The following is a 26,117-nucleotide window of genomic DNA, read 5'->3' on the forward strand; positions in this document are numbered from 1 at the left end:
CATTCACTCACTTCACGCTGTCATCCACAATTACAGTCAAGACGCTGTGATGCTTCAAAAAGTCCAATAGATCTTTACTTTACTTTTTTTTTTCAGTCAAACCAACATTGGAAAACTTAACATGAGTTGAAAATACATGGTTCACAATCAGTCCTTTATAAATCTCTCCTACATATATGTACATGACAATTTTTGACAAAACATTCAAGTTAATTGGTTTAATCTTTGATTAAATACAGTACTTTTTGCAACTATTTGATCATTTATCATATATATGTACAGTAAATATATATATATATGAAACTTCTGAATCACATGAGAGCAAATTGAAATCTGAATCAGTGTCTTTTGTTGATCTGCACACAGCAAGTGGGATCTAATAAGCTCTTATAGTAACTTCAACTATATCATTTATAAATAAATTATATTTAAACCCTTTGAAATGATTTTGATGTGATATAAAGTCATCAAACACACAAACTAAAAGGAATTGTCATCATGGTAAATCAGAGAGTATGAGCAAATACGACCGAAACAATTTAAAGATGAAGAACTGGATACTTCTGAGTCGGGTTGTCTCTCAGCATAATGTGCACATTACAGTTTTGAGGCATATGGAGACAATTCAGTCGAAAAACAACGTCAAGCGGCAGCAAGTCGGCATACTCAGGCCAAAACCACTGAAATGTGTCCAACTAAAAACACAGAAACATATGAGAGGCAGAAATCTGGTGACGTACAACACTAAAATCCCAAGACAGAAATGAATGATTCAACAAACAAAAAAAACCCACATATAACACGGAATTTAAAGGTGATGTGTTGTGCTACATTCCCCATCCTTCTTCTTTTTTGAAACATCATTCTGTCTGAAAAAAACCCTTTTCAAATTCAAGTTTTCCTTATTCTTTTCTTACAAAGAGATTCCTTTAAGCATTCTGTACTTAGACACAAAAGGTGTAGGTTCACAAAGTTTTCTTGGCATTTCTTTATCACCTCAACAACAGTAACACGAGGCTGGAAAAGTACAGCTGGAGCAAAGATGACAAAGTACATGTGTGGTTATGTCAGATCAGCTACCTTTATAGGTTTCCTCATGGTTGTAAAGACATTCTGATTGGAGCAAATGCGCTGAACAGATATGCCCTAATGTTGTCACGGGTCACACCAAGCCAACCCGTTTAAATCATTACTGACAAACTAAAGAAAATGTCCTTCTTTTTTCTACTTTAAATATTTATTTCTACCAGACCAGTTCTACCAGACACAGACAACCATACAAAAACACAAGAAACACACACACTCACCAAACCAACTCGTCTAGTCAGAGGAATCACTTCTGTAAAGCTTTTACTGAATCCTAAAGACATAAGCTGTCTCATATAAAGAAGTATAACAAAAAGGAACAAATCGTATATAGATACATATACACATATATAGGATTTGTTCCTATAACCTCTTACAAGCTCTAAAGGGATGAAAAAATATTTTCCACTAGTATGTGAAGAAATTATCTTTTTTTTTTCTCTTCATGATGTGGCTCGAGAGCAAAAAACATTTCCTAAAAAATAGCTCACCTGCTGGTTTATCATGTTGCAGACACACTTGTTACAGCCATGCCACTGGGTGCATGTGTGAGTGTGTGTATGTGTGTGTGTGTGTAAGCGGCTTCTGTGTATTACACACACACACACAGACACACACACACACAGATTTTAGCAGATACATCAGTTCTTGGATGCACTTTCTCAGTGAGGGAAAAAGACATGAGAAAGAGAGAAAGAAGGGGGGACACACTGCTGGACTGACAGGATGTAAACCCCGCCATGTTTCTCTGGTCGTCCCTCGGACCTGCCCATAAATCCAACTGTCTCTCCCGTTGCTGCGCTGTTTTTCTACGTCCCGCCGTTGTACGAGTAGTCTGCCTTGTTGTGCATCACCAGCTTATTGTCCACAAAGTAGAAGCTGTCGGACTGGGTCTCGTAAGGGTGCACGACCATTTCCCTGACTGTGAGGAGACACAAAAACAGCACTTCTGTCAGAGCAAACCGGCGGGCAGGAACACCAACATCAATCTGAGCTGATCACAGCACGAAAAAAATAAAGAACTTAAAACATGGAGCGTTATGTTGACCAAATCAGAGAGAAATTAGTTACTGTATATCGAGGGCGTAGGTTTGCATAGGGACGGTAGGGACATAACACTACCAACTTTTCAGGAGGCTGAAATTGTCCCCACCAACCTTACTTGCATTATATAATGAGTTCAGATATAAAGGTAATTTAAATTGTCTTCCCAAATGTTGTAAGGATAGAATTGACCCTACCATTATTAAGTGAATTATTTTCATTATGTTCAGACTTACATTTACCCCTTTTCACTTGCTGAATTTGCCGCCCCATTTTTTTTTCCTCAAACGCACGTTTGATTGGCTGATGACTTGACCATTTTTTCCATAATTGCTCAACCCACTGATGCATTTTAGAAATGAAAATAAGGGAGAAGAAGGTGAAAGAGACAATCAATTAAAGCAATGTATTACTTTTGTGGTGAAGGACAATGCAGGCTAACATGTAGTTCCATATATAGGTTAAGTAGTAGTTAAGAGATTATTAATAAGTTTGTATTTATTGTGTATCTTAATATAATTTAAGTTATGTTCAAATATTGCAATTTAAATTGCTAATAAAATCTTGGAATATTCTGGAAGTTTTCAAATGTTTCTTTAGTAGTTTTTGAAAACAAAGGTTTGAATCGAACCATGTATCAGGTGAACCAATACACATTATGCACAGTATAAGTCAATGCAGATTTATTTTGCATTGATCATTTAGCCTATCAATTAATTAGGTTCATATTCGTGACAAATGTAGCCCTGACCCCCGTTCACCCAATCTGTTTGGTCTTATTAATGTCCCGTCCCCAGCAAAAAGTGAACATGCAGGTTATGCTGTTATATTGTCCCTACCAATGTTGAGACCAAACCTACGCCCGTGCTGTATATCATGAAGCTTATTTTAAATATGGTGCCAGTCAGTTATTATCCAAACAGTTATTATAGCTCAAACTGAAACTAACAGTGAAAAAAATATCTTGATAACAGAAATAAAAACGAAATATTTTTATAACAACTAAAGCTAAAATTAACAATGCAAAACTAACTGAAACAAAATGCAATTGCAGGTAAAAGTTACTTCATTTTCTTGTATTTTTTTTATGTTTGTGGCTTCTTTTTTCAAATTAATTTCCCCCCCTAAATATAATTACTCAAAAGAAAGAATCAAGGATTGTTGTCCTGCACTGTTTATTGGATTCTTTCACTGCAGATTTTTGTAGTTTAGCTGTAAGTCAATACCTCAAAAACCAGGGTTAGGGTTAGGGCTAAAATCAAACTACTGATGCGCTTGTTGAATTAACTAAAACTAAATTGAAATAATCTAAAAATCTAAAAAAAAAAAAATGAAAAGCTTTAAAAAAAATTCTAAACTATTATGACTCTGGTGTCACCAACCTGTTAGGAAAGGACAACAGCAGACCGGAAAAGATGAATAAAAGAAAGAAAGAAAAAACAACTTTCAAAAAAATCTCAGAACTACTGGAGATATTTGGCAACAGGTCATTAAGATGACTGGGTTTAAATGAGCTTTTTTGAAAGTATTTTTAGAGATAAAGATCCAAAAAAACAAAAATAAATGACATAAGTGACCCCACAGTTGGAACATTTGCATTGTTACAGCAGCAAGGAGTATCTGGATAAAAGCAAATAAAAAACAAAAACAAATATCAACTGAGAATAAATTATATTGAGCTCTCAGAAACATAATAACATAGTGTAAGAATGGATGGAGGTGTCGGAATTAAATCAGGTATCAGAAGCATGTGGGTGCAAATGAATAGTTAAGATTACAGCAGGAATGCAATAATTCAAACAGAGTCTGTAAACAGCCAGTCCACAAGAGCTGGCATTTACTGTCAAATAAATCATACTGGGATTTTCTCTCCTTTATTTTGTTTTGTTTGTGTTCATTTGCATGGCTATATTCAGTCTTAACTGGTCAGGTATTATGAGCACAATTCATTTTCCAAGAAAAGAGATTAAAAAAAGAGATAACAATGAGGTGAAATATTGTCATAAAGATGCTGACTGGTGAGTTGTGGACTTTTCTTCCGATATCCCAGGAGCTGGCATGGCAGGTGTGAGCGAAAACAGATATGCTCCCAGGATAAACTGTAACCTTCTATATTCATCAATCTGGCTCCATCGTCAGGCCAACACTGGAATTTCAAATACTTTAAAGACTAAAGACATGGTGAACATGTCAACCATCACCTGCTTTGCAGCAGGATTTTGCACAGATTTTGTGATCATATTAGCGCACTAAAGCAGCATCTGAGAGACGGTTCAAACCTGCGAAGAGTGTGTGTATGTGTGTGTGTTTGGCTCATTCTCGATCTGGTCACATCCAGTACTGGAGTTGAGGGGGGATGAGGGGGGATGGCATCCCCCCCTGAAATAAAGACGGTCGAAATCATCCCCCTTGTAAAACTGCCATCCCCCCTTTCCATCCCTTATGTCATTTAATCAATGAATGTGGTTTTACTGCTATTTCAACATTTAGAGTCATCACCAGAAAAATAACTTATTTTACAATTTTCACCTGTTTCAAGTAAATTTTCACTTGAAATAAGTAGAAAAATCTGCCATTGGGACAAGATTTATCTTCTCATTACAAGCAAAAAAATCTTGTTCCACTGGCAGATTTTTCTACTTATTTCAAGTGAAAATCTACTTGAAACAGGTGAAAATTGTTGTTTTTCCCAGTGATGAGTCTTGTTTTAAGTGTAATAAGATTTTTTTTTTTACTAAAATGAGACATTTTAACTAGAAATAGGACAAATATTCTTATTTTGAGTTTTTGCAGTGATCCATTTTACTTATCCTGTGAAGGACAGAGTCATATTGATAAGTTCAGAAAAGTGTTTTTTATTGTTGTGTTTTGATGTATTTGATGTAAGCCCAGTGGATATTTAAAGCTTACAGAAGGCTGCATTTAACTGCTGCTATGTCATTCCTGCAGTATTTCTGCAGGTGTTTTGGTCACTGCTATTATTTGTAATATATTATATTATTTGTAATCAGTACAAATGATCTGTTCCCATATGATAAAATCCACCATCCCCCCTGATTTTTTTTTACAACTCGAGTACTGGTCACATCATTGATGCTACTATTCCAAAAAAAAGCCACAACCAAAATAAACACTACACAATGTGGTCTAGACTTACTTATGTCCTCAGACAGAGGGGGGAACTCATAGATGTGTTCACAGGTGTTCTTGCTGCTCGGCATGCAAAAACCAAACTCAAAGTCGAAACTCTTGAGCAAATTCTCTCGAAAGTAATGCCTCTCGATCATCCTGAAGTTTTCTATGGGCTTGTCTCCGACCGTGAACTCCACACTGAGAGACCAGGGCAAACAGAAAGAGATGGGTGTGTGAGACATGTCTCTGAAAGAAAAAGCTTTCTTTATGAATAAGCAGTATCACACACATTCGCACTTACGTGGCTCCAACTTGTCGCAGTCGAAGGAAAGCAGGAGTGAACTGGTAACGGACAAACCGGCCAGCGTTTGGGTCCATGTCCCTCTTCTCACCTGCTAAGTTAGGAGGACATCAGTTTGTGTGGAGTCAAAGATTAAAGAGAAACCACTTTTAAACATGGATACACATGGAAACACTTAAACATCTTATTACAATATACACTATACAATAAACAATAATATTGTAAATAATTTATGTAATATTTTAATGGTTTTCAGTGATTAATGGGGGATTTGAAGCCTTTGTACCACCCCATAATCAAAAAGAGAGAAAAACAAGTTTTATACTTATACAAACCAAAAAATTCAAAAACCTAAAAAAAAGTAAACTTACCTAATGCATTTGTAATAATGAGAAAAATACTCATTTAGAAATTGTTAAATACAAAATTTGAAGTGCTTTTGATTTCAATATATAATCAACACTTTAAATAAAAAAATATCAATTTTAATTTTTTTCTGGTTAATTCATATGTCAGGCAATAAAGGGTTAAATCTATATGAAAACCACGATGAAATGAATATTTTTTGTATTAGTTAGAGGGTGCATAAACCCCGGTTGTAGATCATGTAGACCGCTCCGTTACAATCCTCTTTATTGCTGCCAGTTTTTCATCATATCATATGAAGTCAAATAACAGAAATACAGAGTTGCTGTCTTTTGTTGGTGACGTGCCTGTGGACGGAGGTTTGGTGATTTCAAACAGCACCGTGCCCGTCTCCATGTCTCTGATCTTGAACCTGGTGAAGTCGATGGTGTAAATGTTCTCATCCGGGCCGCACAGGTAATCTGGGCAAAAAAGAGAGGGAGGCGTCACCCATCAGACACACAATAGAGCCCTCTGAACATTTGGTCTAGTCACACACATTTAAGTGTGTCCATGAATTTATTATTTATACATAGGGTTAATAATAGGGAAAATAAGAAAAAATAAAAATACATAGAGCCATAAATTAAACATACATTGCAAAAATTAAACAAACTGCATACTACTGGCATATTGCAATGCCATTAAAAAAAAACAAACATCTGCACAGATATCAGAGCAACAGCACAGAGAGTTACACAGTCAGTGTAGAGCTATAAGATTCAAGGGTCAAGGACACGCTGCAGAAACGCGCTTTCAGGAAAGGGTAAGAAAAGGCCCCAGATTTGATAAAATTCACAGTCTATTTTTGACACTATAAATCATTTTTTTCCAGGATGATAATTCCTTCAGCCAATGATTGATAGGGGGACATAAAATATTTTTCCAATAAAAGGCAATGAGACGTTTTGAATGGACAAGGCAGAGATCAATCAATTTAACTTTGTGCAAGATTTTCAGGTTAGAGGCATAAAGTACGAATTCTAGGGTAGATAGAAATGGGTTTGGAAATTATTTGGGAAATTCTATGTATGACCTCCTTCCAAAATGTCTGCATCTTGTCACATTCCCAGATGCAATGGAAGAGAGTGCCTTTATGAGTTTGACATTTCACACGTGTCTGGAATAATTGGATAAAAGTTATTCAACCTTGCTGCGGTAAGGTAGGTTCTCAATATCCACTTATATTGTATTAATTTAAGTCTAGAGTTATTGGAGAGGCTTTGAGCCTTTGAGCATATTTCTTTTTTTAACAAATGTTTATATCAATTTTCCACAGAGAGAAACAAATACATAATAACAACATAGGTGCAGAACAGAACAATCACAGTAAGGTTCTTCTCAAATATGCTGAATTACTAAAATAATGGCCTACGGAGTGAATTGTGGACACAGTCCAAAGCAAAAATTGCTTTTAAGTGTCCCTGGAGGTTCAATAATTGTCCCCAGGACAGAAACGTACATGAAAGTAAATATACAACTTATTAAATCAGCAAGCCAAAACATACATTCAAATAAAGGTTGACATTAACATTCAAGGCCAGCATGCTTCTAATGCTTTCCTCCCCTCTAAGAATACTATATGAGATCTCCATATCCTATCAAAGATGATGTGTTTACCTTTTATAATATAAGTTAATTTTTCAAGTGCAAGAAAGTTTAACATTCCTGTAAGCCAAACACTTGGTCGAGTGGTGGGTTTCCAGGATTTGGCTATGGTATGGTTTGTTTGTAGCAAGCATAATGTAATCATACTCTTGTTTGCCTTGCTTATTTCACAATTTTCAGGAAAAACTTCCTAGGATGCATAATTTAGCAGACTGTAGCAATCTCGTGCTACCGGGGGTCACCAGACAGGACAGAGCACACGGGGTTTCGTGAAGAAACCTTTGGTTCTTTAATACCACACAGACGAGTACCAGCACTCTGCTCTGTGTCATTTATTCCGAGCAGAACCCTTTGCTGGTGTGCAGCCGCTCTTTAAGTACCCAGGCAGGGTGGACAGATTGATTGGGCACAGGTGTGCCCAATCAGCTGAACCAGACGCCACCTGTGTGCTGCTCCCCCGCAGACCACGCCCAATCCTCCACCCTGCCACACAGACATTCACAGATTTATCCCTGTGACATGCAATATCATGTCCATCACCTCCAATCAAAAAGCCTGAATCTGTGGGCATTCCCCTAAGCAGGGAGCATATTTAAGCATATTTGGCTCTGGTTACTCTCCCGGACCCATTCCTGTAAATCCTCATGCCACAACCTCCTCTTTAAATCAGATTACACTTTATAATGAGTTGAGACTATAGTACAAAGTGTCGAGATCTGGCCTATACTTTGCTGACGCGCCGTAGTTAACCGTTCTAATACTGTTAAAGGGGAACAGTTAGATGATTGATTTAACCTGTGAAATGAATAAGAGTGAATAAAGCTTTGCAGCTGTAGGTATTTAAAAAAGTGTGATGGTGGAATGTTAAATTTATCTTTGACTTTGTTAAAGGACATCAGTTTATCACCAACTAAGATCCCTCTAATCCTTTTGTATGACCAGTGTTTGAACCCTAAGTCTTCTGCGTTGGGTTCGAACTCTGCGTTTCCCCAGATGGGTGCGGAGCAGGACAATGGTGGGTTATCACCAACGGTGGGTTATCACCAACGGCATTATGAGCTTTATGCCATACCATCGAGGTGTTTCTAACAAATGGTGTATGTAGCTGTTAAGAGAGTCAAAATACAAATATGAATTGAATGCCAACCCTCTTGTGGTCAATGCTTCCATTTTTACCCAAGGTAAGTCTGGATGTGAGTACCGTAAGTAAGTACCGTCAGCTCTTAGATGGGCTGCCCAATAGTACCACATTAGGTTTGGTACCTGTAGGCCTCCTCTGTGAAATGGGAGGTACAGTAGTGTACTGTAAGTTAGAGTCTTGGGCGCCTATTTTTCATATCTTGGAAGAAAGACTGAGGAGGGAGGAGAGGAATTGATTGAAGGAGATAAAGAAATTTGGGAAGGACATTAATCTTGAAAGCACTTATACGTCCCATCACAGACACGGAGAGTGAGATCCATTCATTTAAGATTCATTGACTTTTGAAATAACTGGGTCGTAATTGGATGAGATTAGTGAGTTTAGATTGGGAGAAATAATGATTCCAAGATATCTGAATCCTTGAGGCGCATTCATAAATGGATAATGGACAATAGGATGTGGTCTTTAGCTTTGTTAACGCTGTACCCAGTAAACCTCCCAAAGCTGTTGATCACCTCGGTAACCTGTTCCATGTTTGTCAGGAAAAGTAAGGTATCATCTGCGAACAAGGTTATGTGATGCTCTGCATCTGCCTGAATTCCTTTATCAATATGGTGATTTCTGCGTGAGATGGCGAAGGGTTCTAGCGCTAAAGTAAAAAGCAGGAGGGGACCAGGGACAACCCTATCGGGTTCCACAATGAAGATTGAATGGATTGGAGATAGAGTTATTGGTCATAATTTCTGCATATGGTCCTGAGTATAAACAAGGTCCATTGCCTGAAGTGAACACCGAAACCAAAATGGTTGGAGTACTTCAAATAGTAGGCTACTATTGATAATTCAACTCTGTCAAATGCCTTTTGAGCATCCAGCGACAGAATACATGAATCTTGATGTCATAATATGCCTGGTGGTTTTTTATGAATCCATTTTGGTTAGTGTGTATTAAAGATGGGAGGCATTTCTCAAGCCTCAAAGCTAAAACTTTAGCAATTATCTTTGTATCGAGTTCAACAGAGAGATAGGCCTAAAACATTCACCTCTTGAAGGAGATTTGTCTGGTTTTAATATTAAGGTAATAAGTTCATTTCTAAGGGAGGGCGGCAGGGTACCTTTCCGGAAAGCTTCTTCATACATGTCCTTCAATGGACTTATCAATTTGTTTTTGAATAATTTATAAATTTTGATTGAGAGTCCATCCAGACCTGCCGATTTCCCTCCTATCATGTGATTTATAGCCTCTGAAATGTGTTCGGTCCATTCAGGACCTGTCTTGCTCAGATATGGTGGGGATGGGAAGTTGGTTGAGAAGGGGAGATTGTCCGCTAATTCTGATGAATGTATTATTTTTATTTTCTTATAAATACACACCAGTGACAAAGGTGATTATATGGATTTCAATAACCTGTGTTTTAAAACAAACAAACATGTGTTTATGTCAGGGATTCATAAACCAGTGGAGAGAGAGAAGGTTTTTTTGGCACTAGTGGCCTGTATTCTAAGGGCCAACCCAATACACCCCCTACTTTCTACCACTAGCCCTAAAAATGAAGCCACAAGTGGTAGGGCCCTTGTAATCTTCCCTAGGGATTGGGACACCACTTGCTACGTCACTGCGTGGTTTACGTTCGGGTACGTAAGCGACTGCGTAGTTACGTTTGCACATACGCCACACCATATCAGGAAGCCGAGAGCTAGGTGCCCGTCCAACCCATTGAGCTGTCCAGGTCCCCCTTTGCTAAGATTTTAAACTTTCCTCAGGAAACTTTACAAATTAGGTAAATTAGTTAATTGAACATGGGTGCAATGAGCAGTTCGGTATTATTTGATACATCTTTTTTTGTCTTTATCATTTGTTTCACAGCAAACAGAAAATGTGTTTTCTTTAATATCAACTCTAATTGGGAACCAGTAATGGAAATTTTGTGATAAATAAATATAATTTTGAATTAAATTTTGAATTATTTTGAATTAAATGTGTGCTCTAAAAATGTAGCTTCACTGATTTTCTCATAATCATGTTTTAAAAACTTTATCATTCTGAATTTGCTGCATTTTGCAAATAATACAGATATGTTGGCTAAAGGCAAATAACAAGGCAGCATACCTGTAGATTTGGGTGAGTAAAGTTCTGCAAAAACTGACTGGCTAACATACTCATAAAGGATACACACATAGGCAAAAAAAGCTCTAACTGAAAACATCCTCTCAATATTCACTCTACACACCCAATAGCCTTGGGGAAAAAACAACAGCGAGTACTGTCCTGATCATTTAACTTTGCAGCTATTATCAACTTTTGAACACCTGACTCTCGGACTGAAGATCTCCTTCAGTTTGACACAAAGCTCCACAAAGAACTGAATTAGAAGAGCCATTTCCTCGGACACAGGACAAGCACATCCACACAAGCAGCCAGTAAGAAAGAGAAGTGGGTTATTTTTATTCCCCTAATCCTTCCTGTCCTTACCATGCAGTGTCAACACTTATTAGAGTTTCCCAGTAGAGCAGACCCTTTCGGCTTCCTGCCTGATCGGACACCTCTGCTATGTGAAACTTACATCTATTCTTAAAAAATGCTGCTCCAGCTCCATCAGATCACAGAAACAAAAACAGAAGGCAAACAAACAATTCATAAGAAAACCATTAATTTCATGGATATGAGTGAGGATCATTGAATATTTGAGCGTACGCAGGAGTGTGAGGCATTTATGATTGATAGTGCATTCGATTACATGTTTGTTTGTCTTCATTTGATTCCAACAGATTTGCAGTTGCCTGTGAGTGTTTTTGTGCCGATGGACAACTTCATTTCACACTTGCAGTGTTTCTGCTGCATCAGCTGATGGCAAACCAACCACATCTGCCTGCTCAAAGAAAAAAGTGGAAAAAAAAGGCGTCTGTTGAATGATTTAATTGCTTGTGATGGTAGCTCTGACCGTCCAGTCAACCCACAAGCTGTTCTAAACTCATACCCAACAACTCCTTGCCTTGCAAATGATATGTTGGAGCCTGACGTCAGCTGCTTTGCCCAGTCACTTGCTGATAATCACAGTTTCAACAACGTGAAGACAGTGGACCCAACTACTGTAGATGTCTAGTATTTGGACGTGTGCACCCATCATCACTGCAATGTGAACTGCTGGAATGTAAGGGCACACTGGGTCTGATATTTGGCAATAACTGTGTTATCGTTAGATGAAAATGTAAAAGGGGTGACGTGCAGCGATGAAGCCAGAGAGAATTATCACCTCAATCTGCAGCTTTACAGAGCTTCATCTCACTGCGCAGCTGTTGGGTCATAAAATCACAGCTTTACTCGCTCTCCGTTTTCTAAGAACTGTTTTTGGTTGCACACAGTCGTGCTCATCTCAGAAAAGAAGCTCAATCATCCCGTACTATGATTGTTCTCAGCACCAAATGGTATCCAGAGATGGTTAGAAATAAAATGTAAATGCTTGTCTGCATCTGCTGGATGTAGAAATAAGATACCTTTTGCAACTTCTTTTGCTTGATATCAACATATTGGCTACTTCTTTGTCATGATCTTGGGATTTGGATTTTGAATCTTGATCAGCTTCTTGTTTAGTTATGGGTTTAGGTTTTATACTGTTTAGATAGTTTAGTTATTAGGATGTACTGGTTTTCTTTGGCTTTCGGACTCATGCTTCGTGTTTTCCCTGACTTCCTGCTTTATTTTGAAAATCTTATTGCTTGTATGTGAGTTGTTTCACTTCTCTTGTTCTCTTCTGTCTTGATTGTTAACACCTGGTCTAGTCAGTCCCTGTGTCTATATATTATCCTGCTTATCCACCCTTCCCTGCTAGTTTTTTTTTAAATCATTTTGCATATTGTTTGGTCAGTAGTGCTTCTTTTGTTGCCCCTGATGTTATCACACTCTTCAGTGTGACGTTTTTGATTTCGTGTTGCTCTGCTAAAGCGGTGCATATTTTTATTTAATCCTGCCTCTAAAAAAAGCTGCATTTGGGTCCTACTTCTGCAAATCTTCATGCTTTTTGCTACTATATTTGTTTGTTAAAGGAGCATGAGGCTCCTTTTTAAGAAATGAGACTCTCTAGCGCCACCCTTCACCACGACGGCCGTTGGGGGTACTGCAGCCAACAGTGAAGCCGGCACGGGAAAACGGGGAGAACGTGCATGCAGCTTCATGTGACATCACATCCGCAGGACAGCACAGGAAACTCGGGCCCAGAATTGCAGCACATTTTGCAGCACACAGCCTGTTCAAGGCAACGGAGAGATACACTAGAGGACTCATTCTTTTTGGTTTGGAACGCTTAATCTGACATTATTACTAGAAAACTTAAAACGTATACGAATTTTTTTCATAAATCCTGCCTCAATTCTGCCTCATTCTCCTTTAACATGAAAAGATGCCGCTAAAAGAAAATACTGCTAATTTAGATTAGCAGTGTGACTAATTAATTATGTTACTAAACAGGAGCTCGAGCTTCCAGACCTTCAGGATTAGTGGCAACATTCCCCATATGTTATTTCTCATGTTTATGGATGAAACATCCCAGATCAAGTTCCTACAAGTTGTCAAATGAATTTACTGCGTGAGCTGAAAGTTCCTGACGTACATGATGGGATTCACTTTGACGGCATGATGCTTTTGCTCCTCTGTCAGTCTGAGTGCTGAGCTCTGCAAACTCTTCAGCTCTGCACACGTTGCTTTATTCAAAACATCTATATAATCTAGTAGTCAAACACTCACAAATACATGCAGCAGAGGCTTCATTTGGACTAAAACTTTAAATATCCCTATGTGCAAGAAGAAGCACCATTAATAGGAGATCAGCAACATGTGTATCTCATTGTCCCACAGCTAGTATCGACCTCATTCTTTTCTCTTTTTTTGCCAACTTAGTGCTAACTGTCATCTTTGAGCTCCCTTAAAGAAATCCTATAAAACTAATATCTGTAATTCAGCTTCATTAGAGACAAAGTGCTTGCTGGGTGTTTGTGTGTCTCTGCCTGTCGGTGGGAAATTACACTCGATCTGCTACCAGGGGTCTATTTCTGCCTCTCGTACACACACGTGCACACACCCATCCGAGGACAACCTGCGGCTACAAACCACTGACACGGCCGGCCTAGTTCATCATGTCACTCTGGGGTGTGCCGCTAACACCTTCATGCAGAGTTAGCACGTGTGCTCGCTGGTGTTAGACTCACACTTGTTTGTTTTTTTTAAGTTGAAAGCGTGCATTGAAGTATGATTTAATGAGTAAACTAACATCAACTTTATTTGTATAGCGTCTAATACAACAGATGTCTCTAGACGCTTTCCAGAGACCCAGAACATAAACCCCCGAGCAATTATTACATAAACAATGGCAGGTAAAAACTCCCCTTTGCAGAAGGGGTAGGATTAAATAATTCAATTCAATTCAATTAGATTTATATAGCATCTAATACAACAAAAGTTGTCTCTAGGGGCTTTCCAGAGACCCAGAACATAAGTTGTACTTGTTCGTATAGCCCTTTTCAGACATGTATGTGTACATCCAGTTAAAATAGATTTTTTTATTTATATACATTTATTTACAAGGGACTCTGTATGTTCAAAATGTGTGCGTATGCATGTGTGTATATGTGTATGTATGTTTATTTGTATATAGAGACATAGATTCATACTAGAGTTAACGTTGTTACACGATGGTTTTGAACCAATAAATGAAATGAAACATTCGAAGCAGAGCCGTTGAGCGTTCACTCAGCTGCTGGAAACAGGAAATCATCTGCAAGTTACTTCTTCAAACTTCAGTGTCAGCAAGTTGCGGTAAATGTTATGCAGACTCCCTTGATGGTGACCATTACCAAGCAAATTCAAACACCATCAGGTGCACATGCAGAGTTTACTGCCAATACTTGCAGCTGAGTATAATTGGTGCACCTGGCTAATGAGCAAGTGGCAGGTCGGGCGTCTCTGACAGTAAAATGGTTTGACTCTTTCAGGGCTGAATGATCTAGAACAGTCCCTGGATTTGTGTCCTGAGCAGCCAGAGCTGCCCCCTCCCCAAACCCTAAACAGGTCAAATCCCCCTGGACCTCAGGGTGCTTGAGAACGTGGCAATGAAATAAAATTATGGATCTGTGTATTTTTTGTTTGCTTATTTTCTTCAACCCGAGTCAGATGTATTTCAGGAAGAGACTTTACCGAGTGTGTGTTTTAGTGTGTTTTGTGGTGGGAGCGGGACTCGCCACCTGCAGTTTAGTCAGTTTAATGCAAGGCGGCACATTTTTTAACCTTTTCCAAATATCAATAACAGATAAACCTAAACATTTATAGTTTTTTAAATGTTTAATGATGCACTTCTAAACCTCAAACAAACAAAACGCTGACTGAAAGTAGAAATCTGAGCAACTGAACTCTTAAATTGAAAGGCAAATCAAATGTGGGACTCTATCAGACAGGATGTGGACTCGGCGCTGCTGATAGTCACATGTGCTTTTTCACCACAAAACCCTTGTTGACCTGGTGAAACTTGATATTCACTTCCCCTGTGAAACTTGTACCAAATGCATCAAATGCTCAATGTAGAAAATAAATTCATGTCAAAAGGAAAGAATCAACGGCTAAAGGTTTGCGTCAGTTTCACAAGCGTCTGTGGGATTGTGTTAAAGTCAATTATTTAAAACTTTGTTTTAAAACGGCTGTCAGTGATGCTACAACAGGTTTGAACCACATTTAAAAACCATATTTGTTTTGTTGAGCATCCAGTTTTTAAAAGAGTGAACTGAAACAATAGCGCACACTGTGAGAAAGAAATGCCAGTTACTCAGTTACAGACAGACATTTTTTCAAACCTTTCTTTCTCATCCAGCAGTCTGCTTGTGTGTTTTTATGGATGAAAACACCAGTGCAGAGTCAGACTGGCAAGCTGGCCCACAGCTGAACAAGACAGGGATGCACAAACTGACCTACATTGAGTGAAAGCACAGAGTCGGTTTGTGCAAACGGCTCGCTCCGTCCATCCTGGCACATCACAGGACAGATCTGAGGAACCTTCCAGCATCAGGGTTTAAGATCACTGGCTCATGAAACCATATTAACGGCTTATAAACACAACATGCACACTGGCGAAAATAACAGCTGACACTGATAATGAGATCAAGTTCAGCGTGTCCCACTTCAGCTGCAGACTGCTGGATCCATCCTTACTTGAGGTTTCTACTAGTGCTTTTTATCTGTCTGCAAACAAGATGCCCTTAATTATAATGTAACAAACTGCTACTTATAGACAATATGATTGTTTAATGTTAACATGAAGCCACTTCTATAGCCCCTTTCACACAGCCAGTTCGAGGCGGGAACGTTGCGCCTTTAAGCCGCCTCGCTGTTCTGTGTGAAAGTCACGGAGGCGGAATGGGGGGGCCAAGTGGCCCCACCAATAAGCCGGCAGCGGAGGTAGTCACAGAGCCGAAACGGGGTCTGTGTGAATGACACAGCCGGCATGCCGGCATGCCACTAGACGCTGACGCTGTCGTCACGCCTCTGATTGCGGAACGCCGGCATGCTGTGTGAATTTACAGACGGGAGCGGCGTTATGCCGGCGTTGTATGGTTCTGTGTGAACCAACAAAGGCGGCGTATTGGCAGGACTTCTTTACACCAATATTGCGGAATCTCTGTGTGAAAGGGGCTTATGTCACTTCAAGGTTAATAGCTCTCAATCAAGGAATTAGTTTATCAATTTAACAACCAAAACTAACATTGAGGACAGAATAACAGAATGATTTTCATTTTAAAAGAAGTCAAATAGATATTGGCCACAATTTAAAGTCAAAAATTGCTGTAAATATCTTTTTTTTCCTTTCCTTCTCTTTTTTTAAACACTTGTATTTTTGCATATTTTGGTCTATTTCTGTACAAACAATTGACTCCTGAGCTGCTCTTGTCCTGTTAAAACTTGATCGTATACCACATAATGTCTGCATAAGGATATGACATGAAAGAAAATCAGTTTGAACCTCATAATGTACAGAAGTTTAAATATTGTTTCGAAAAAGAAATAAAAATGACAGATGATAAAAAAAGGTTTGAAACCTTTGTCATAATAATTATGATCTCAATATTGATCAACCAAACAGCACAGCTCAAATGAAGTCTCACTGCCCTTCTCTATAATACATTCTAAAGAGGAGGAAGAAGATGACATGCCTGAACAGAAAGTACCAATGTTATGTCAAATCGCTGCAACTAAATGTTCCTGAGCGATTAAAGGAGCATTAGGCTCCTTTTAAGAAATGAGACTCTCTAGCGCCACCCTTCGCCACGAAGGCCGTTGGGGGTACTGCAGCCAACAGCGAAGCCGGCACGGGAGAACGGGGAGAACGCACATGCAGCGTCATGTGACGTCACATCCGCAGGACAGCGCGGGAAATTTGGCCTCCGAATTGCAGCACATTTTGCAGCACACAGCCTGTTCAAGGCAATGGAGAGATACACTAGAGGGCTCATTATTTTTGGTTTGGAACGCTTCATCTGACATTATTACTAGAAAACTTAAAACGTATACAATTTTTTTTCATAAATCCTGCCTCAATCATGCCTCAAGCTCCTTTAAGCCATAGAAACAGCAGCTGTACATACCAGCTAGATTTGTTCTGACTTAAATGTAACTCCGACTGAACATGCTGCTGAAATGTGACGCTTTGATACAATCAACTACTGACACATCTGCTTTACCAGTGATGTGCTGCAATGCTGAGCTCAGAAAAAAGGGAATGAACTGCCTCATCAGTCACGTCAGCTTTTTGTCTGACCTGCAGAAACATGTAAAGGAACATGCAGATGTTAAAGATGCAGAAACATGGAGCTTCTGCATCTTGAACTTTGAATGTCTCTCAAACCCCACAGTTTGGCTTCTTCCACCATCTGATGGGACTGGCAGACCGTAAATACAACTGAGCAATGAGAAGAAGATGGTGCCTAAGATGATCCTTACAGTTAGATGGGAGGAACTCATCCAGTTTGGTTTCTCCTATGGAGGCAAATCCAACTAATCAGTGGCACGAGGGGCAGTGAGGGAGATGTGAATGAAGAGTTCTGCACTCACTACATGTGCTGAAAGGAAAGGGTTGGAGCAAAGAGACTGATGTTGCAAAGATTTATATCATGTGGTAAAATATACCAAATCAGAGGGAAGTTGATCAAAATGTCATGTCATGATTACTTTATAATTAGTCTAATTTATGTGCTGGAGGACTAAAAAATGTTCCTGAATGTCTGCTATAAAAATAAATAAACTGCATGAGTGGCACAATATGTTAGGATGCATTTTCTTAGCTGGAAATGAAATCTAATTATGGCAATTATTTATGCATAATGTTCCTTGAACTGTGGATAACATTTGAAGCCAATCTCTGCTTTGGCAGAAATAAGAGCAGCATTTTATCCATTGCTATGAAAAATAACATCATATAATACATAACCAATAATGACAGTGTTTTTTTTCTGTTCAGCTATCTGGAAACGTAAAGATGTCCGCTTTGTAATGAAGGACGAGAACAGGTATGGCAGATATGGCTGTGGCCGGCAGGAGTTAGATGTAACTACTCACAACTTGTGGCATTGAAGAAAGCATTTGCTATATGAAGAAATATCCCGTCTAAATAGTCCATCTGAAAGAAGTATATGCAGTTCTTCTTAGCCCTTAGTTGAAAAATGGATGGTATGTGGGTTAGGATTTCCCTTATTTTAAAACCGTTCTGATTCAAGCTACATTGACCTTGTTTCATCACCTGATGCCCCGTTTAACTTCACAGTGCAAATCCTTTAACTACACCAGATCAGCACTCCACCAATAGTGTAAGGCTGCAGCTCCAAAGTGGATTATTTAAACTCTTGAAAGATCTAGCTTTTATTGAAACTGATCATCACTGATATTCTGCTTTTGGTCACAAGCTCAAAACTCTGGTAGTACTGTATCTGTGTTTCTTTTTTTAAAGTCTCATCCGTTAACGTTATTCAAAGCTGTGAGACTGCATGGGTGGGGATGATGAGTGAGATGGTGACGGTGCGACAGACGACCGACAGACACAGTGACATGTTGAAATATGGTGCTCTGCTCAGTACTTCTGCTTTTGTTAAAGTGAGCCTGCAAGAGTTATAAAAGCAAAAACACACAACTTAGCAGTGTCATACTACAAGAGAGAAGCCAAGCACAATATAATACATAAAGTTTAGGTAAGCATCGTTTTGGAAACACAAAGCATCAATAATCACATTGGAAGATCCTTGATAATACTTCTGTGGAATATAGCAACAGTTATTTTACAATACTATAGACCGAATGTAATGTCATCACATTCAAACATTAGTAACTATAGCGATACATCTGACTCCTTACACTCTCTCTTCAAGTTGCCATGACAAAAAAGAGAACATATCAGTAAGGCAAGGAAGTAAAAAACATATCGCCCCCCCACTGTTAACAAAATTGCACCCCAGCCCTGTTCCCCGCCTAAAAATGAGAAGAAAGAGAAATTACACACAGATGTCGGTGTCTCTGCACAAAAAGTTACCGTCACACAGTTCTAGTGGGCCATAAATAATGATCAGTTAACAGTTTACATGAGCCTTCGTAGGGCTGGGCGATATATCGAGATTTTAATATATATCGATATACTTTCAAACGCGATATGGTATGAGACAATATCGTTTATATCGATAATTAAAAAAAAAAAATATGATTTTGATATAGCTTATTTTGTGACAAATTGACTTGAATGTTTTATTTGAGATTTGCACAAATGTTTTGTTATTTGCACAACTGTCAACCTCAGTGGAAAAGTCTGCCTGTTACTGTCCACATTGTATTAATTTCACAGTGTATTTTAATTTAATTGTTATGCAGGAAAGGAATATTTGTTTTATTTTATTCAAGAAGCATTTTTATTCTATATATGCAGGCAGTTTATTTTTATTTCATTTGTTTTATACATTTTGATAATGTGCAGACCTCTGTTAATAAAGGAACCTGTGTGACATTTGGCACGAGGCTTTGTATTAAAACTGACTGTTTTTTTAAGGGTTTGCCTCAGAAAAAAATGAAGCTAACAGAGATGCTATGCTATAATGCTTTGGGGGAAACGCCAATTATGGCACAGAAAAAATATCGATATATATCGAGTATCGCCATTCAGCTAGAAAATATCTAGATATGACTTTTGGTCCATATCGCCCAGCCCTAAGCCTTCGTGTTGTTTTTAAATCACATTCTACTCAATAATTCTAGCATAATTTAAATGAACATCAGCCACCAGCTGAGATGTGAGCATTTTGATTTTCGAGAGCACGTGTTGCTGATCTGTTGTGTTGCAGCTGCATGGGAGTTTTTTACACCCCTGACCTTTCTGTCATGGTGTTGCAACACGGCTGCTTCCTGCGCCCTCAGTTTGCACCGTGTTTCTCAGTCTTGGTCCTCAGGACGCACAGTCCTGCACATTTTAGAGGATTCCCTGCTCCAACACATCTGAGTCAAATGTGCGGGTCATTAACGGCCTTGTGAGCATCCGTGTTAGGAACATAAGTGTGTTGTGGAAACAACACATTAAGCAATATGCTTGCGTGATAATATGCTGTACAGTATGTTAGCCAGCATGTAGCAAGAAACGTTATAAAAGCTCATATCAGATGCATAAAACTAAGATTGCTTGCTTTTATCTGCTACCTCGGTCTCTCGTAAACTGGTGACTACATTTATTAATCCGTGACATTCTATACACGAAGAAAGGATTTCCTCAATAAACGACAGATTAATCAACAGTTTAAAACAATCATTATGTGTAGCCCTACTCCAGGATCTTATATCTTTTAGAGTCAAACCTCCTATTCAAGCTCCTTTAGATCTGCCTCAAAAATTCAGTTGTGGAGCTTAAATGCTTAACATACTGTCCCCCCTCTAAAGCATGACGTAATCTAATGCAGCTTCTCCACGAAGGATTAAGACAAAGATGATGAAATACAGTTACAGTGAGCTCTGGGAAACTACGGTGGATTTTTTTCTCCTGCTTCTAGCATTTTACAAACAAAATCAAAGCTTCAATACTGTTTGTCTTCATTATTTGTCATTTTTCTTCATGAAAATCATTAAAGGTATTGTGACATCATTTTTAACATGCTTTTAACACTATTAAAAGTCTTGGCCAACATCCCTCAAATGTGTCTAAAAGAGTGTAACAAGAAAAACTTCACTCTTAGTACTCTTTTCCTGGCTTTTTATTACAGTGTTTTTTTGCGCCGTGAAAAATGCTTCCATTTCCCCCTTTCCTGTCAATCATTGCTCCGCTCCTCCTCCAAACCTCCTCCTCCTCCAGCCATACGCTCACAGCGGCGTCGGAGAGCGACAGGCGAAGCATGCACGGAAGAGCAGCAGGGAGAACCACAGCAAACAATCATAAAAATAAAGGCATGCAAGCAGCACTGTCCCCTTATCTTAAGTCCAGTCAGTGGCCGCGGGCCTTCTTAGCAGTTTTCCTCCGGTGATTAGAACAAAAGACGCTCTAAACAGCTCCGTGTTAAGCCTCATTTATGGTTCCGCGTTAAATCGACGCAGAGCCTTCGCCGTAGGGTTCAGCGTATGTTGCGCGTCGCAGCGTAACCCTACGCCGTAGGCTCTGCGTCGGTGTAACGCGGAACCATAAATCAGCCTTTATGGTGCGCTGGAGAGGAGCGGAGGCAGGGAGCTGGGTGGAGGGGGCGGTGATTTAGCGGATCGTTACGTAACGATCCGCCACCAAACCAGGTGCGCCGTTTTTGCATAGTTATGCGGAAAATCCCAGAAAGCACACAATACACTGAATGTTAAAAGTTTGTTGTTTTTTGGGTGTAATTGATGTCAAGACACCCAACAAAACACAAAAAATCAAGAAAAATGTGTTTTTCATGTCACAATCCCTTTAAACCGGATAGCCTTTGAGACAAGATCATGATTTCAAGCGAAATGCCGCAACATGTTTTGCATTTCTTAGAAAATGTGACTATAAAAGTAGCAAAAGCTCTCTTCATCCCCTTTCAGTTACATCCCTATAAAAAAACAGGCCAGACGCTCCACGCTGATGCAACAAAAACAGCTCTAAGAATTAGAGTCAACTGAGCAGGAAACACCGTCTGTCCATGCAAATTTTGATTCATCTTGTAGACGCTTTTGTTTAGAAGTGCAAAAAGGAAGGAGACTAGTAGAGAAAGTTTGTTACTCAATCTCAGCCTGAGCTGTGCCGAGTGGCATCAGCGGTGTATCACACCACTTAGACAAGAAATCAATTTCAGCCACTTGAGAATTTGTGAGTGCAAAAGAATAAGAAAGGTGCCAGCAAAACAAAACTCGACTTCTGTAGCCTCTCGGGAGAGAGAGCTCCGTTTGCTTCCTGCTTTGTTTGAGCGCCAGAAATGCTGGTAGGTGTTTGTGTGTGTGTGTGTGTGTGTGTGTGTGGGGGGGTCCTCTTCTGTCCATTGAGGTGCAGAACAACTACAGTGTTGACAGAGCAGAGGGGGGGGGGGGGGGGGGTGTGCAGAGGGACCAGGGAGTGTGTGGGAGACCAGAGAAGCATGCTCCGCTGGCCGTAACCGAGTGGGAGAAGCCTCACGTTGCCGTAGTGATTCAAGCTTGTATCTACGTTGCTGGGGTGATTCACACATGCCTCTTCTTGCCTCCAGCGATGACGCCGCCAGAGAGGAAAGGGAGAGTTTCCAAAACCGTAATAGGTCTGGACTGGGTGACCGATTCATCAAGATGCGCATGATCAACTCTGATAAACTGACTTCTGAGTAGGGCTGTTCGATTTTGCCCAAAAATAAAATCTCGATTTTTTTTCTCTCAAAATCCGATTTTCGATTACGATTATTTTGTGAATTGACAAAAGGCAAAGAAATTATTTCAAATATGCTGTTTTTTTATTGAACATTTGCCCCATTGGGCTTTAAGTGCAAACTTTGCTCTTATTAAATCAAAAATTAATGAATAAAGTGCAAAACTCTGTAAAATAAGTTGAAAACAAGTTTTAAAAAATATAATAAAATATAAAGTTTTATCTCTGAAAAAAAAAAATCAGCAAATCAGCACTTGCAAACATACAGTAAGTTATATTTCCAATTAAATAAAACAAGACATTTTCTAATTAAACTAAACTGGGTCTCTGCATGCTAAATAATAATGCAACCCATGAAGGAGGTAGAGGTGTGTAATGTCAGTCATTACATTTGCTATTCACATTTGCAAGTTTTTTGCAAGGAACACGAGCCGGTCTACCGCATCTGGCTTGAGGGATGCCCGGTGGCATGTTACAACGCCCCCTCCTACACTAAAGAGCCTCTCCGATGGGGCACTTGTCGCAGGTATTGAGAGGTATTTCCATCAATCATTAATATGGTATCAATCATTAATATGTGTGCAGACAAGGTAAAAAAAAAAAAAAAAGTGGTGAAAAATCGATTTTAAGAGTTTCACGTTTTAGCATCGTTCTAATTACATAATCGCGATTACGATTTAAAATCGATTAATCGAACAGCCCTACTTCTGAGTAGTGTTTCTAAAACTGGACAGTTTACAGAAGCTACAAGACTTTTCACTGGTTCTGGGTAAAAACATACTGAGCCAAAAGGATGTTCTCGGAGCTCCATAAGCTGTGATTATGTTGCAGTGGACCAGTGGGCACTCATCACACATCTACCTTCCTGAATTCCCTTGGCCTACACGATATAAATAAGATAAGATTGAAATGTTTTGGGTTTTTCCAGCATATATTCAAGAAAATACGAAACCTGAGTCCTCATTTTATTACTAACACATGGAACTATGATATACAAAATAAAAAAAGCCAGACAACAGGAAATAAAGCAAAAGATGGAGGATTTACATGCCAGCACCACCTTTTTAAAGAGCTCCAAGCAAATCCTGCTGCGTGTTTGCATGTTATCACACTCATGTAATGTACCTGTTGTGTAAGCAGCCTTTAAATAGTCAAACGCCCTTCTGCCACCTGTTAACTAACTTACATGTGAGTGTTCTTGTGTACATAAGAGGTTCGTGGCAGCTTCCTGGAGATTTAAGGGTGTGATATAATGAAAGAAAGAGCTGCATTAAGCTATTCTCGTGTACATGTTGGTACAGTTGTAGTCAAGGAGTTGCTGAATCCAGGCAGTGGTGTCTTTATAATTATAGGCATTGCTATCATGGTGTTTTCCACTGTGCAAACTAAAAAAAATAGAAAAAATTAGACAAGGATAAAAATGTCATCTTTTTTCTTTGGTTTATCTCAATTTGCTCAGGCATGTGAACATTCATAATTTTTTCTGACACTGGAAATGTATGCTGTGAGGTCTTAGCTATCCATTTAGACCAAGATTATGCATATTGTCCTTATAATTGTGGAGATATTGTTGATTTAATTTGGATAGGCCTGTTCAAGTGAAATTCAACTCAAAACAGGTTAAGTAATAAGACATGGTGAGTTTTCTTTGTGACCTTATGAAGAGGTCAGATACATGTAATGTGTCAAACGTATCACCTGACTTATGCATACAGGAGACAATGAGAAGTACATGTGAACACATTGTGCTTATGTTATCTTGTTTGGAAACGTTTTTGTGCGTGCATCTGTGTTTTGTTTCTGCAGCTCAGATAACACAAACGCATCAGCACTAACATGGCTTGTTCGTCTGCATAATATTTGTTTAAACCTTTTCCTATTTTTCATAAATGTTACCCTGATCTGTACTGGAGTATTTGTACGTGTGATTCTGCTGCTTGTTCGATGTCACAGCATATTGTTTCTATTATTTAAGAAAATAAAAACAAACCACAAAAGTGTTAATTTGCCCTGAACTACATGTGAAGCCAAGCAAAGGAACCCCTTCCAGTTTGAAACGATGCACGATGATCACTGTGCACCTCTCAGTGATATCACCATGAAGTGAAAGAATCCTGCTCAGGGTTGGATCTGTGGTAAAAACGTGTATAGTGAGTCATGCACTTGAAGCATTTAACTGTCATCTGAATTTTCCGGGACTCCTTCACTCCTCCATCAGTCCCTGCAGCCTGGTTACTCAGGCTGCATGGTGATGCTGAGCTCAGTACTGGACTAGTGCGATTCACGCATCTCATTCCGTGCTCACCAGGCAGGCTGACATAAAGATGTCAAAGGGGAGAGAGCTTGACGCAGATCTGCTGATAAGTTGGTAACATTGATGTATTATCATGTGATTCAACAGGGCCTATGGATTACATAAATAAGAAGACACCGTAATGACGTGATGCATGACTCATAAAAGCAGCTGTCACCTTTCAGCATCTTTGTCCCCGTTTCTCACACAAGCAGCAGCAGTGAACTTACTCTCGGTGATCTTCTGCAAGCCCAGCACGTCCTCCGGGGTGATGCCCGGGCTGGACAGCAGGTCTTCCTCCGTGGTCACCGGGACCCCCACGTCGGTGGAGTTGCAGCCCTTTTTCACCCTCATCTCCGCCGTTTGGCTGCTGCTGCTGCTGCTGCTGCTGCTGCTGCTGCCGGAGCCGTCCGTGCCGCCGTCGGTTCCTGCGCCGCGTCTGGCTGGATCAGTGCCGGCGGGCGGCTTAGCGCTCGACGGGTCCTGGCTGGTTCTGCTGGTACAGGAATAGCTCATTCTCCTCCCCCCTCCTCACCCAGGGCGCTCGAAGACTGGAAACTGTTGCCCCCCCCTCCTCCTCCCTGGAGGAGGATGCAGAGTTGCTCTCTGTTATCCGGTGCTTAATTGAAATCCGCTTCGTCTCTGTGATCCAACAGTGTGTGCAGACGCGCTTGCGTGCGAGCGGCGGCGCGTCTGCGCGTCTGCGCCTCTGCTGCGCGTCTGGTCTGGTCTGGTCTGGTCTGGTCAGTGTTGGGGTAGTTACTCAAAAAAGTAATCCATTACATATTACTAGTTACTTTTTAAAATCCCTTACACTTCTTAGTTACTGGTTGTGGAAAGTAACTAGTTACATTACTTTTGGATTACTCCGCAATATCACCTGAGCTGCATCATAACTCGATTGCCAATGAACAACATTTACAGGACTGTCTCATAAAATTAGAATATTGTGATTTTCTGTAATGCAATTAAAAAAACAAAAATGTCATACATTCTGGATTCATTACAAATCAACTGAAATATTGCAAGCCTTTTATTATTTTAATATTGCTGATTATGGCTTACAGTTTAAGAAAACTCAAATATCATATCTCAAAACATTAGGACATTCTGGGAATCTTAATCTGTAAACCATAATCAGCAATATTAAAATAATAAAAGGCTTGCAATATTTCAGTTGATTTGTAATGAATCCAGAATGTATGACATTTTAGTTTTTTTTAATTGCATTACAGAAAATAAAGAACTTTATCACAATATTCTAATT

General features: G+C 39.4%; 1 protein-coding gene across 2 annotated transcripts; it reads right to left on the minus strand.

Annotated features, from left to right (window-relative positions):
* Positions 1–57: 57 nt before the first annotated feature.
* On the minus strand, positions 58–25,498 carry unc119b (unc-119 homolog b (C. elegans)). Of its 2 annotated transcripts, none has more exons than XM_061739706.1 (5): positions 25,081–25,498; positions 6,277–6,390; positions 5,564–5,657; positions 5,288–5,460; positions 58–2,008 (listed from the first exon to the last, which is right to left on the minus strand). In XM_061739706.1, exons 1-5 carry the CDS (start codon positions 25,364–25,366, stop codon positions 1,896–1,898), a joined length of 780 nt encoding a protein of 259 aa, XP_061595690.1. In that variant the 5' UTR covers positions 25,367–25,498; the 3' UTR covers positions 58–1,895. The 2 variants fall into 2 exon arrangements, with proteins under 2 accessions (XP_061595690.1, XP_061595691.1); XM_061739707.1 differs by having other exon boundaries at positions 5,564–5,654; positions 25,081–25,494.
* Positions 25,499–26,117: the final 619 nt, after the last annotated feature.

This window comes from Cololabis saira, chromosome 14 (genome assembly GCF_033807715.1).
Source record: "Cololabis saira isolate AMF1-May2022 chromosome 14, fColSai1.1, whole genome shotgun sequence".
NCBI classification, from domain to species: Eukaryota; Metazoa; Chordata; class Actinopteri; order Beloniformes; family Belonidae; genus Cololabis; species Cololabis saira.